Raw genomic sequence first — 13,126 nt, 5'->3', positions numbered from 1 at the left:
CCTGGAAAGCTCAGGTACTGCCTCCTCCAGGAAGCCTCCTCAGCCTTCAGTCTGGCTGGGCCTCCCAGACTCTGCCACCTCAATGAGTGCTCCCCACTGTCGCAGGGTAAGTCATTCTCCATTGCTCTGGTCTTTTTACCCATTTGCCCCCCCCCCCCCTGCCAGGCTGAGGTGCTGGTCCCTCTGCGTCCTAGGACTGAGCTCAGGGCTCAGCACTTAGCTGAGGCTCCTACCGGGGAGGGTGATGCCCTCCTTTCCCTGCCAGGCGGGGGGCAGAGACCATCACTGTTTCCCAAAGCTGTGGGGAGGAGCCCCTGTGTCTTCTGGTCCCCCCTTCTTGCCCCCTTTCCTTCTGAGAAGCCACCCACCCACAGCATACCTTCACCTCGAAGAAGGCTGAGCCAAAGGTGGGCCACTTGAAGATGAGCTTCAGGAAGGCCAGCTTAGCCTCCTCTTTGGACTTCCCTGCGTGCTTGTTGAAATAGGCGACGATGGACTGCAGGGGGAGGGCAGGTCAGAGTCCTCTCTCCTCCCACGCCTGCCCCATCTGCACAGTCAGTACCCTTATGGGCCCTGGAGGGCCAGGTGTAGGATGGGGGTCCTGGAGGCCGTGAGGGCTCCCCACTTACCCCAGTTCATGGACTCCTGGCAACCCCACCCTCCCCAAAGCAAGCAGCCCAAAGAGTATCAAGTAAAATCTGGTCACCATGGAAACCAGGACAGGGCACATTACTGCCAAGTGATCAGCTGAATTCTTTGCCTGGAAGACTTACCTGGAGGATTGAAACTAAAGCAGGCGGAGGGGAGAAAAGTGGGCACGTGTCTAAGGGGGTAACCTTATGATGTACAGGGGCCACAGGAGATAACTTCCCTGGGCTACTGGCCAGAACCGGCCCCCTTGACCCTGTGGTGCCCAGAGACCCATTCAGGGGCCCCTGTCCCCACTGTCTCCTCCGTGCTCACCCGCTTCCAGTCATCAGGTGAGATCTGCCGGATGAGGTCCTGGGGCACCAGCTCCCGCAGCAGCTTGGGGATACTGGGGAAGTAGGACTTGTCCTCCTCAAACTTGACCCTGTAGATCAGCGCCCCCAGCTGCAGCACCTCCTCGCGCGTGCACTTGTGGTAGCCGCGGAGATACTTGGGCAACTCCTGCCAGAGACAGAGCACGTCAGAGGGGTGAGGGGCCTGGAGGAAGCGGGCTCCTTCCTTTAACCACCCCCGGCCACGAGGCCGGGCTAATGCTTTACCGCAAACTTGGGCTCACCTGCTCCCCCAGGAGGGAAGGCGCAGTACAGGGGAACAGCATGAGGCTGCAGGATTCAGCGCTTCACAGTTTTAGGCAGAGCGTGTGTCAGTGCTATCTCACCCCCCCCCCCCCGTAATAGTCTAGTGAGGTGAGCTGCCCCATTTCAAAAGATGAAGAAACTCAGAGCAACCAGTTCGTGAACCTGGCACTGTTCCATAACCCTAACCCCCGGGCCTGGCCTTCCTTGGGAAGAGCCTCTCAGGCTGGCCTCCTCCCATTGTGTGCCCCTGAGACCAGCTGGTTTCATCAGCAGATCCCGCCCCTTTCCCACCTTGAATTTCCAGACCCAGAACCAGAGTAGCTGATGATGAGGAATTGACCTAAAGCGAGATGAAGCTTCTAAAGGGCCAGTGGCGCCCATAGGCTCCTGGGGCCGAACAGCTCTCTTTACCCACTAGCTGAGGGGCGGGGAAACCGCAGGTGGCCCGAGGACACACTGCACATCAGAAACCTGAGTCAGTTCCTGTCTACCCAACTTTTCATCTACTCACCCATCTATCTACCCCTCCACCTACTCGCCCACCTATATTATCTCCCCACCCACCCCCCACCTACCCACCCATGTGGGTCTGCCTACCGACGTCCAGTTCCCATTCATTTCTCCACATGTCCTTCCATCTGCCTGCAAATATCCACCGTTATCCTTCCACCCAAACATTCACTGAGTCACAAGTTTACCTATTCACCCATCCATCAAGGCAACAAATATGAATTAAGCATCTGCTATCAAGCCCTTGAAGCAACAACATACACCCTCCCTGCTCTTGTGGAACCAGTAGTCAAGGCAAGAACAGACAGTCATCACACCAAACGGAGGTATATAGCACAGTCTTTAAAGGAATTGTTCTCAGTGCTTGAGAGCATGTAAGTGACCCAACCTTGTCTGGGGGAATGAGAAAGACTTAAGATAAGATGATGGAGTTGACATCTTAAGCTCAGTAGCTGAAGGGAAGACCCAAGGGAAGAACTTTCCAGAGGCGAGACGCGAGAAAATGGAGCTGGTGCGAGCTGAGCAAAGGAGTGCTGGTACAAGACAGGGCAGCACAAGTAGGTAGTGCCCCCCGCAGGTGGGGCCGCAGCCTGGATTTGGAGTTCTGCCCTGAGAGCAACGGGAAGCCACTGAGAGGATCATCGGGAAAGCATGGTGACCACCTAGTGGAGAATGCATTGAAGGGGTCAAAGACAGATGGGGAAGATCAGGGAGAAGCTTACAGGCTTCATTCAGATGACAGAAGATGGTGGACTGACCCGGGTTGGGAGGGGTGGTGATGGAGAGACAGGGATGGATTCAGGAGATAAAGTCAGGTGAGTGATTTGAGACATGGGAGATGAGGGGGACAGGGAGGGAGAGGTCCACACTGACTTGGATTTCTGCCTTGGGGAGTGGGTAGTTGACGGTGCCACTCACTAAACAGGCCACAAGGCATGAGGATGGTGCAGGGTGCAGGGAGAGGCAGATCGCAGGTTTGAAGGAGGGCAGCCCTTCTGGCTACCATGCTAGGGTTCTCTCTACCAGTGTGCCGCCTTCCCCGCCTCCCATGCCCTTCCCAGCATCCTGGCTTGTCTCTCCCACAGAATGGTAAATGGGCTGGATCAGAAGAGATCACTGAGCCTACAGTCGTAAAGACCTGGAAAACATTTACAAAGCCCAATGTAGCAGCAGAATCTGGAATTCAGAAGACAGTCCCTCACCCAGGTGGGGACCGCGTGCTCAGCCTGAGGGCTGGAGGGTTGGGAAGAAGAATCTGAGGTTGGACCCACCTCTGGGGTCTCGTCCAGGCCAGGCTGTACGGGCCCATCCCCTGGCAAGGACAGCAGGTCTCTGCTTTCATGGAGCCCGGCAAGGCGGCAGCACATGGAGGCAACCACAGCAGAGAGGTGCTGGGCCGCTCACCTGGTAATAGTGGAAGATGGAATCAGCCATGGGGTCCTTCCCTGGCACCGTGGTGGTCCACAGCTTCTTCATGAAGAACACTTGGTAGGTGAGCGAGGGCACAATTCCTGTGGCAGAGAGGTGGTCAGTCACCCAGAGGAGCATCCAGCCCCCGGGGAGGCCCTAGCTCGGCCCCCGCACCCACGGGGGCCTCACACTCAGCCCTGAGCCAGCACGATCCCTACTCCAGACATCAGATGATCCCAAGACCCAGCCTCACGTTACCATCCTTTACGGGCCGTGCTTTCTTTATCCAGTCCGTCAGGTGTCGAACAAAGTCAAAGAAGAAGTCGTTCTCAGGGACGCTGATGACCTAGGGACATGGCCATTCTTGTCCACTCATCTTAATTTGAGCAATACTGAATTTTCTTGCTTTCCCACCCAAGGCCTCCACGACGGCCCCTTTTCCAGAAAGACTTCTGCTCGCGGACAGAGCAGGTGTCCGTGCATCGGCCACGCCCTGCCCAACTGTGCCTGCTGAGTGTCTGTTACCCCATCCAGTCATTCAGCAAAGAGCCACTGAATGCTGCCCTAGGTCCCTGGGAGAAGTCCGAGAAGGAGGCCCCGTCCCTGCCTTGGGCATGCTCTGGCATCCATGTCCTGCTCTCCTGCAGGTTGTAAGCTCTCCTGGAGCCCAGGACCTCACCGAGATCACTTCTGGGTCACCGTATCTGACACAGGGACAGACATGAAGTGAGGAGATGGGCATAGACGCACAGGGAACTGTGGGTGAAGCACAGAAGGGAGCACCCGACTGCCTGCGAGGGTCAGGGAAGCAGCTTCAGAGCTGGGCCTTTGACTCCCATGGACACAGACATGGGGGAGGGCAATGTGGCTGGAGGCAGGGGCCTGCGCTGTGGGGCCAGAGCAACCCGGATCTGAGTCCCTGCTGTGTGACCTGGGATAAGTTATGTGACCTTTCTGAGCCCAGGTTTTGTGACCTCTTTGGTGGAGATGTCAACCTCCCTTCAAGGGTTTTTTCAGAGGTGAATTGGCCTCACCCTGGCAACTGACAGATTAGTCGATCAAATCTGGAATGTATATGTGTGCTGGGGCAGAGTGAGGAGCCTGGTGTGTCCAGAACACAGAATGCCACGTTGGCTCCCAAGAGGCATGACGCCTGGCTGTGCAATGCCTCAGAGGGGAAAGATGTAGGGACAGCTGCTCCACATAAGGGGCCATTGCAGGGATGTAGGAAGGATATGGGCAGCCGGATGCCTCATAGGAGAGAAGAGCACCTCTTTCTTCCTCTCTCCCCCTCCCTCCTTCTGTGTCTGTCCCCGCCCCACAGCCCCTCGAGTTCCTAGGGCTCCAGCAAATTTCCCAACAGACCGACCAACAGCAGGCAGATAAGCAACCAATGACCCACCACCCACCTTGTCTGCAATTTTGACAAAGAGGCTGAATCCCTCCGAGGACTTGAGGAGCAGCCGGGCGGCGATGTTCTGGCAGAAGTCCTTGGCCTTAGTGCTGGACTCCACCTCGAAGGCCTGGGGGAGGCGGGGGTGGCACCTGCTTGGCTCTGGCAGGACCTCTCCCAGGGTCTCTCGTGTCCCATGTCTGTGCCTCCAACTAGAAGGAGCCCCTCCTGTGCAGGACACTTTCCCTCTGAGGGCTTCCCCAGAGCTGGGCACAGCTTTGAAGATAAGGAAGTGTACAGACTGCTGTGTATAAAATATGCTACCAGGATATACTGTACAACTCAGGGAATATGGCCGATATTTTATAATAACTATAAATGGAATATAACCTTTAAAAATTGTGAATCACTATGTTGTACACCTGAAACTTACATACTATATTGTACATCAACTATACCTCAACTGAAAAATTAAAAGGAAAAAGCAACTCCCATCTGGGTCTTCCCAGGTGGTGCCCTGCCCAGCCCTCCAAGTGGGACTGCCCTTGGCCTGGCTGTCCAAGCATGAGTGATGGCAGCGGCCAGGGGAGCACAGAAGGGACGGGTAATTGGATGGAGAGAGGCTGGAGGAAGGAGAAAGCAAATTCCAGAAAGGGTAGGGAGTCAAGAGAGGGGAAGCAACCCAGTCTGGGGTTGAGAGGGATGGGGAGTCTGGGGAAGTGCAGATGAGGAGGGAGTGGGATTTGGGGGTGGGGGTGCTCCATGTGACCTTCCACAAGGGACAGGAAAGTTTATGATGTTTTTCTGTCCTTGTGACTGGAAGCCTACTATGGCATTTGAGTCTTTAGTCTCTAGACAAGTTTTAAAAGTGCTTTTCAAACTAGAAGTTCCGAGGTTTGTCTTGTTTATCTGCATGAGGTGCTGTGCTAGGATGTGGAAGAGGGTGATCAGGAGTCAACCTGACCAAATGAGTGTGACATGAAGACAAATAGGATCTTCTCCCAGGGGGCCAGGATGGAGGGGACCCACAATCAGGCCAGGTGAAGGGGGAGGAAGGAGTCTACAGAAAAGTGGGCTCAGGGTGATAGGGGAGGTGTCTGGGGCTGCAGGGTCTGTGCCCGGGAACAGAGCTGGCATGAGAGAGGTGGCATCAGCAAACAGCTCAGGGCAGAGGGAGAAAGCACTTTTTTCCAAGGCAAGGCTCCTCAGAGAGGGAGGGAGGGATGACCGTCTCAAGGAAGCAAGAGATTGGACTGGGAACCCAAGGGCTCCTGACCCAAGAAGTCTATGGCCTCTTGACCAAGCCCTAACTCCACTGAGAGGCAGGAGGATGGGGGCAAAGGTGGGGGTGATGGGCAAGAAGCATCATGGCTGCCCCCCATTTCCCCAAGGAAGTCTGTTCCTTCAGGGGCACCCACAGACTGCGAAGCCAGAGGCCCTCACCTCGTCTGTGTCATCAGGAAAGTACACCTTGTGGAAAATCTGGGTGGTTTTGTGCTGGATGGCCTCCACCTCCACCAGGTGAGGGGGGTACTTCCGGGACCCGTTTCTGAAAACCAGGAGTGGGGGGAATCAGGAGGCAGCAGATTCCTGGGGCCACAGGAGTGGAGAGCAGAGGGAAGCGTGGAGACAGGCAAACCCCAGTCCTAATCCCCGTTCACCACTTCCTATGAGGTGACAGTCACTTAACCTCTAAAGCCTCCAGTTCCACATCTTAAAATGTGATAACCCGCCTCATAGGGCTGGGGGGGGACCGAGTGAAGCAAAGGATACAAGTGGGCTTTGCAGGATATGGAGTGCTGCCCAGGTGCCTGCCTCCCCAACAGACTTGAAGGTATGAGAAGATACCTTTCTGAGCAACCAGACTCTCAAACTGTGTCCAGACGGTACTGGGCATGGCAGCCTTTATCTATCTGGCAGATGTGGTACCAAGATGGGTCCCAACTACTGTGCAGTCACGACCTCATCATCCGCAAGGGACTCAGCTCACAAGCCTGGTGTGGCCAGAAGCCCATCCCAGTGCCTGCCCCGCCCCCTGCCCCTCGCAGACTGCTGTACCTCAGGGCTTTCTGGAGCCGCTGCAGACAGTCAATGGCCAGCACGCAGTGCTTACGGGACTGCAGGAAGCGCTGCACGTGGGGCAGGAGGATGTTGCTGGGTGGGAAGAGCCCTGTGCACAGCCAGAGCAGCTCCCAGCCCCTCTCCTCACTATACCTGCAGGAAGAGGTGTGGTGTCCAGCAGGGGCACCTCGGGCCAATACCCCTCAGCTCCTCACCCCCACCCGTCTGAGGACCAACACGGACCCACCTCCCTGACAGCCAGATCCAATCAGTGCTACTCAAAGTGTGGTCGGCCGACCTGCACCAGGCCACACACTTACCAATCACATGGAGGTAAGGAGCTCAGGCCAGAATGAAAATCAGCTATGTGACTGAGCACTCTATTTGGCTCAGCTAACACTTTTTTCTTAGCAAAACTTTCCTATGAAGGAAGCAGAGTATGATTTATAGTCTGGCAGAAGCTCTTGAACTGTCTATTATTTGAATAGCACTGAATTAGACCAGCCCCAGGGCTCCCTCAGGCACTACTGTAAGCTCCTTGGGCCTGGCAGAAGGGAAGCCTGAAGGGCTTCTAGAAGGAGGTGGCATTTGATCTAAGCATTGAAGGATGAAGAAATTCTGATATGCAAAGCTTTTCCCGGCTGTGGGCACAGCATATACAAAGGCTTGGCACTGTGAGAAGATCTGAGGTATGGTTCGATGTGGATTTGTGCAAGAGACGTAGAGAGGGACAAAGCTGGGGAGGGAGCTGGAGGTCTGGGAGTCAGGGTGGAAGGTAGGGCTTCTGTCCGGCTCTGAGATGAGCATGTGTCTGACTTCCCACTCCTGCCGTAGCCATCAGGGAGGAGGTGACACCCTCTGGGGTCCAACACCTCAGCCCATAAGAGTTTTTAGCCAGAGCTTCCGACTGACAGCCAGCTCAGCCTGACCCAGGGATAGGACCATTGCTCATGAGATGAACCTGTGGGCGGACAGCAGAGTCTGGGCTGGGGAGGGGTGTCCAGAGGCGGCTCAGGCAGGGAGCGGTGGGAAATTAGGAGGAGCTGGGAGCATTCATCTGGGAGGACAGACTCCAACAGCGGAGCCACCACCTCTCGGTTCTTGACCCTCCCTCCTTAGGGCATGAGGGGGCCTGAGGACAGCCCCCTGCTCTGGGTGAGGAGAGACTGCTCCCGGGCAGAGCCAGCTGCCGCTGCAGCAGGAAATGAGCTCCCCATCACAACAGATGGAGGACCTTTAAGACTGCCCTCAGCTGTTGGCGCTGGGTGGGGGGCCTGCCCCCTCACCCTCCCACCATCCCAGCTCACCTGATGTGGTTGTCTGTCAGCTGCTTCAGGATCTGCACATACACCTCGTCCTTGAGGGGCTCAGCCTTCAGGGAACCTTCAAAGATCTGGTCAGTGAGCTCGTTGACTGAGCGCACCCTCTTGGATGGGTAGTCACCCATGTACTTGAGCATAGGTGGGGAGCCGTCAAGGAAGGCCGTAGCCAACTGGGGAGTACTGGCCCGGGAGGCAGGCAGCCACACTCTTCAAACAGCATGCCTCCCCCAGTCATGTGGCCCTGGGCCTCAGGCTGCTCACCTGGGAAATGGGCATGATCTGCCCACCAGGCTCAACACGCCCACTGCCCGCCCTCTTCTGCAACACCTCTGGCTGCCTCCTCACTGGCTATCCTGCTTCAGGCCCCAACCCCACATCCGGAGTCCTCACAGCAACCAGGATGAAATCAAATCACAAATCTAACCATGCCACCCCCTGCCCAGTGGCTCCCTCTGGAATCAGGACCAAGCTTCTGACTCGGCCTGGGGAAACTTTTATCAGTCAGCCCACATCTTCATTCCCTGCTTGAACGCTATACTCCAGCTATGCTGAGTTATTCTCTGCCCTTGGAAAGAGTCCTGCTGTTTTGCCTCAGGGCCTTTATACAGGCTGCTCCCTCTGTCAGGAACATTCCCCACCCATCTCCCCTTTGGCCAAAGCCTACCCAGTCTTCAGCCTAGATATCACTTCCTCCAGGAAGCCCTCCCTGCGCTCCTCCAAGCCAGGTCAGCTCAATGTGCCATCAGGCCACACCGCAGCACTGACCCCGATCTGCCCTTTTCAACTAAAAACACCAAGAGGCCAGGGACTGGGTCTGGTCACTGCTGTGTCTCCAAGCCTGGGCCAGCAAATGGCACAATATAAATCTGTCAACCAAATGACAGGGGCGAGGAGACAATGGGTGAGGCAGCCCCCGACACACTGGAAGGTGCTGGGCACACGGATGGAGCCACCCCATCTGCACCCCTCCACGTCTGCCCAGGACCCAGCTGGGCCTCTCAGAAGTGGGCGTCTAGGTGGAAGCCCAGAGGCCTGCCCTGAGGTCCCCCTCGGTGGCTCCTACCTGACCCTCTGTGTCACCCACAACCCCCACGGGTGTGGATATCGATGAAGGCCATGCAGGCTTCCTGCGAGAGCTCCTCACTGCCCAGGATCTTCTTGAGCAGCGCCTGCTTGAGCGGCTCCCGCGTGTGGCTCCAGAGCCGGTCCTTGCCACGGGCCTTGGACACCATCACGCGGCTCAGTGTGTGCTTGGGCGGCGGCCTGCGCAGCACGGGGACAGTCAGCACTGATGGCCAGTTTGGGAGACCCCAGCCCCATCCTGCCCTGTGCCGGGGGCTGAGGGTAGGAAACAGGCCCTGCTCTTCCCTGCTGCGCTGTGTGACCTGGGATGAGTCTCCAGCCCTCCCCAGGCCTTACTTTCTCAGCTGGAAAACGGAGACACTAACAAGGCTGGCTGTGCCCCGGCCAGCCTTGCCCACCTCTCCTGCCTGCTTGCCCTGCTTCTCTCTGCTCACTCTCACGTGTGCTGCCTGTAACACTCCTCCACCCGGCTCCCCTCCTGCACAGCTCAGCTCAGGCAACACCTCCTCCAGGCAGCCTCGCTTCCCCCTTCACCCTCGCCAGCATCTCCAGCACAAAGCTGGGCACGCAGACTAACAGCTGCCTGGTTTTGTGCCTGTCTCCCCACCAGGACTGGGAGGCAGAGAGGCAGACACCGGTGTGAGTCATGAGTGCCCAGGACCCCACCCGAGGTGGGCACGGTCACAGTATCTTAAATAAAGGAAGGAAAAGATGACAACACGAGAAGGGTCATCTCGATGGACTGAAACTGCCCTCTGGCTCCCTCTGCCCCAGGCCCTGCTCACAGACGGGGGCACTGCAAAGCACACACAGACCAGGGGGGAGCAGAAGCTGCAGCTCGCTGTCCTGGGCCCCCTCTGCCCTGCCCCATCACCTGAAGTAGTCATAGGAAAACTCCTCCAGCGTGTAGGGCTTGGCGCGCGCCTCAGGCTCTGCCGTTCGCAGCTGTAGGAGCCGGATAACATCCTGCCTCTGGTCGGGGGTCATGGTGACCAGGGCCTAGAGACAGGGAGACAGGCAGCTGAGGTCGGCTCTCCACCTGGGGCCCTGGGATCAACATGGTAAAGCCCAGAGCCTTCTTGACTAGGCCTGGAGGAGACTGCCTCCAGGGGGTGGACCCTGTGCCCTACTCTGACCTGGGAGCCCCTTTCCTCCTGGGCAATCTCTGAAGTTCCCCCCACCTCCCTCATGCTGGGCTCAAGCCCGTTCCCTCGGTGCCCTGTGTCTGAACCAGGGAGGGGGCAGGCAGTCAGAAAGCCTGGACAAGGCAGAGGACGCAGTGTGACAACTGCCTGGTGAACAGAGCCTGGCTCAGGGGCTGCCTGGAAAGCTGGGTGGCACCGAGTCCTTAGTGCTGGCTTGGGGGGTGCTCCAGAGAGACCAGGGCCTCCCTTCCCATCTGTGCCCCGGCTGCCTTTTCTGATAGTGTAAGGTGATACCCTCTCCCCCAGACCTCTCCTCCCATCTCCTATCCCTGGGCAGTTCCTCATCTGATGCAATTTCTAGGTCCCTTTCTGCCTGGCACAGGTTTGATAGTTGCCCCAACTTTAAGTTTGTGGTCCTGTAAGACCCCCAGATCATCTTCACAGAAGCTGCAAAGCATGAATCTATTGTAATCGCTCACTCCATTTTATCATTATAGGAAGAAGACAAAGAGGGACCGGGGAGCCTTCTACCCATCTGCCACCCCAGGCCACCTACCACAATCTCCCGTGGTGGCATGGTGACAGTGGGCATGACATACACGCAGTCGGTGGGGAAGTCCCCATGCTGCTTGGTCCTCTCATTGATGCCGTTGGCCCAGCCCGAGTTCATGACCTGCTCGCCTGTGTCGTGGTCCAGGATGATGAGGTCCCCCTTGGCAAAGCTGAGGAAGCCTGACTCCTCACCCGCTGGAAGGCAGAGGTAAGTGGGGCCACAGGGTGGGGGTACGGAGAGAGGGACTGGGTTGAAACACCTTATTTGGGTTGATGACCTGTAAGCTTCTCCTCCCCTCTGAAGAATTGAGGCTCTGTCCCTCCTATCTGCTCAGCACTCACTCTGCCTCCACCTTGCCACAACCCTCCACACAGAGTCATTGGAGGGGGCCACTCCCCTGCTCAAAAGCCTTCTGTGGCTCCCCACTGCCCTAGGAGAAATCCCCCACTCCTTGACATGCTCACAAGACCTGTCCTTCGAAGGGTCTTCCTGACTCCCTCTGCCTCACTTCTTGCCACTCCCACCTCATCTCACCCATTCCAGCCACACCCAACCACCTGCAGTTCCCAGACACACCTGATCCCTCCAGCTTCTGCTCAGTTCTTTTCTCCACCCTCAGCACTGGCCTGACACACAGACGTCCTCCCTGAGCCCCAGGCTGCATGGGGGCCACTTGCCCAGGCCCCCACGGCCTCTGGGCTCCCCGAGACACTGCACTATCACAGGGACTGTCACTCTCTGTTCCCACCCCCTCTCCCCACTGAGGGCAGGGCCGGCGGTCATTTCATCTCTTTTTCATACTCTGCCCAGGGCCTCGGAGGCCCAGGGGATGCTCAGACCATAGTTGTATTGCTGTCATCATTTGAAGTTGGTGGCTATTTGGGGAACACTGATCCGGAATCCCTGATCTTCTCTGGAGATGGTGACTAATGATACCTATTTAAGGACCAGGTGGAGGGAGAAGGGAGAGGAAGTTTCCCCACAGGGCACAGATTGAAGGCACAGAGTTTGGCTATTTGGTCCAGCTGGAACTGAGGGCATCCAAGGAAGAATGGGTAACAGGCACTAGCAACCTTAAATGCCAGGCCAAGCCGTGTGATTTGCCCAACACCCTGACTCCCGGTGACTGGCAGCTTGTGCCAGGAGCCACTCACCAGGGTTGGGATTGTCCTGCAGGGCCACCACATACTTAGACCTCTTCCGGAGCCCCTCCAGGAAGGTGACCACTAGGTCACGGATGTCCTCAGCGTTGCTGGAGGTGAAAGTGTACTCATCCCCCTTGATGGTGGCCAACGTGAAGCTGGGGGCTGTCAGTTTCGCTCCCCTGCAGGACCAATACGGAGAACAGGGCCCAGCAGGGGTCAGCCCTGCCCAGCCCGAGTGAGGTGCAGCACAGCCCAGGTCAGAGCAGCCCAGCGAGAGCAAGACACGGCACTCCCTGAAGGAGACCAAGGCCAGCCCAGTCAGATGTGGCCCAGCCAGAGAGGCTGGCCCAGCCAGGGTGAGATGGCCCAGTCAGATGTGCTCAGCCTGAGTCAGACATGGCTGGGCCAGTTACATGTGGTCCAGGGGGAGGCCTGCAGGGGGGAGCTCACTTCCCCTTTTCTGTCTGATTCCCACTCACCCTTTAGGCCTCAGCCTAGGTACCACTTCCTCCAGGAAGCCCTCCCTGCCCTCCCACAGCCCTCAGCACACTGGTCCTTACTTTAAAATGGCTTATTCAATGTCCATCTCCCCTCTCGACTGAAGCCACGGGAGGACAAGGACCATCTGGTCACTACTGCATCCCGTGTCTGGTCAGAGCCAGACATGACCCAACCCTGGCCCACCTGGGACACAGCCCAGAGACACTCCTACCAGCCCCAGATCGGCGAGGAGGCACTGCTGGGAACCCCAGTCAATTCCAGGAACCCACCCCCACCATTGTTCCCATGTGGATTGCACTTTTTAGTTTACAAATTACTGTATTTATTCCTCACTACTGTTACTGAAGGAAAGACCTTCATTTTAGGGATGAGGACATGGAGGTGAGGCCAGCTCTTTCTGTACACGCTCAACTGCCCCCAACTGTCCTCCTAATCTTCCACACCCATCTCAGAGCAACCACAAATGCACTGCAAGGACCCCGTCCACCCTACTAGGAGGAAGGCGCCCGAGGGCTCTGCACTGTGCAGCACCACCTGCTCAGCCACATGCGACCAGGACAGGTCACTATGTGTCTCTGCACCTTGGTGATATCCTCTGTGAGGCAGAGGCTTCCCTCAAAGGCCCCATGACTGCAGGAAAGCCCCAGGAGTCCCCTCCTTCCTCCTCTGTCTGTCTGTGTCTCCACCTGCACCTCCTCACTTCACAAAGTGCTGAAT

The 13,126-nt window shown here is 57.1% G+C and overlaps 1 protein-coding gene across 15 annotated transcripts in view; it reads right to left on the bottom strand.

Moving 5' to 3' along the window:
- The window catches only part of MYO7A (myosin VIIA), a 91,920-nt gene that overhangs the window by 14,454 nt on the left and 64,340 nt on the right, over positions 1-13,126 (bottom strand). For 11 of the 15 annotated variants that reach the window (XR_012509755.1, XM_074372712.1, XM_074372710.1 and 8 more), the window contains 12 exons: positions 11,918-12,201; positions 10,767-10,957; positions 9,940-10,064; positions 9,088-9,245; positions 7,968-8,121; positions 6,658-6,813; positions 6,043-6,148; positions 4,616-4,729; positions 3,465-3,552; positions 3,201-3,307; positions 964-1,149; positions 380-496 (listed from right to left, as the gene is read on the bottom strand). Coding sequence is in view for 14 of the 15 variants with exons in the window: in XM_074372712.1 (XP_074228813.1) it covers positions 380-496; positions 964-1,149; positions 3,201-3,307; positions 3,465-3,552; positions 4,616-4,729; positions 6,043-6,148; positions 6,658-6,813; positions 7,968-8,121; positions 9,088-9,245; positions 9,940-10,064; positions 10,767-10,957; positions 11,918-12,201 (1,786 nt within the window). In the remaining variant the exon portion in view is untranslated. The remainder of the gene's footprint in view (positions 1-379; positions 497-963; positions 1,150-3,200; positions 3,308-3,464; positions 3,553-4,615; positions 4,730-6,042; positions 6,149-6,657; positions 6,814-7,967; positions 8,122-9,087; positions 9,246-9,939; positions 10,065-10,766; positions 10,958-11,917; positions 12,202-13,126) is intronic. The other 4 variants (XM_074372714.1, XM_010973465.3, XM_074372711.1 and 1 more) reach the window with 1 other exon arrangement.

The sequence above is a fragment of the Camelus bactrianus genome, chromosome 10, assembly GCF_048773025.1.
Source record: "Camelus bactrianus isolate YW-2024 breed Bactrian camel chromosome 10, ASM4877302v1, whole genome shotgun sequence".
NCBI classification, from domain to species: Eukaryota; Metazoa; Chordata; class Mammalia; order Artiodactyla; family Camelidae; genus Camelus; species Camelus bactrianus.
The sequence above is the reverse complement of the archived record's forward strand: the minus strand, read 5'-3'. Positions and strand labels throughout refer to the sequence as shown.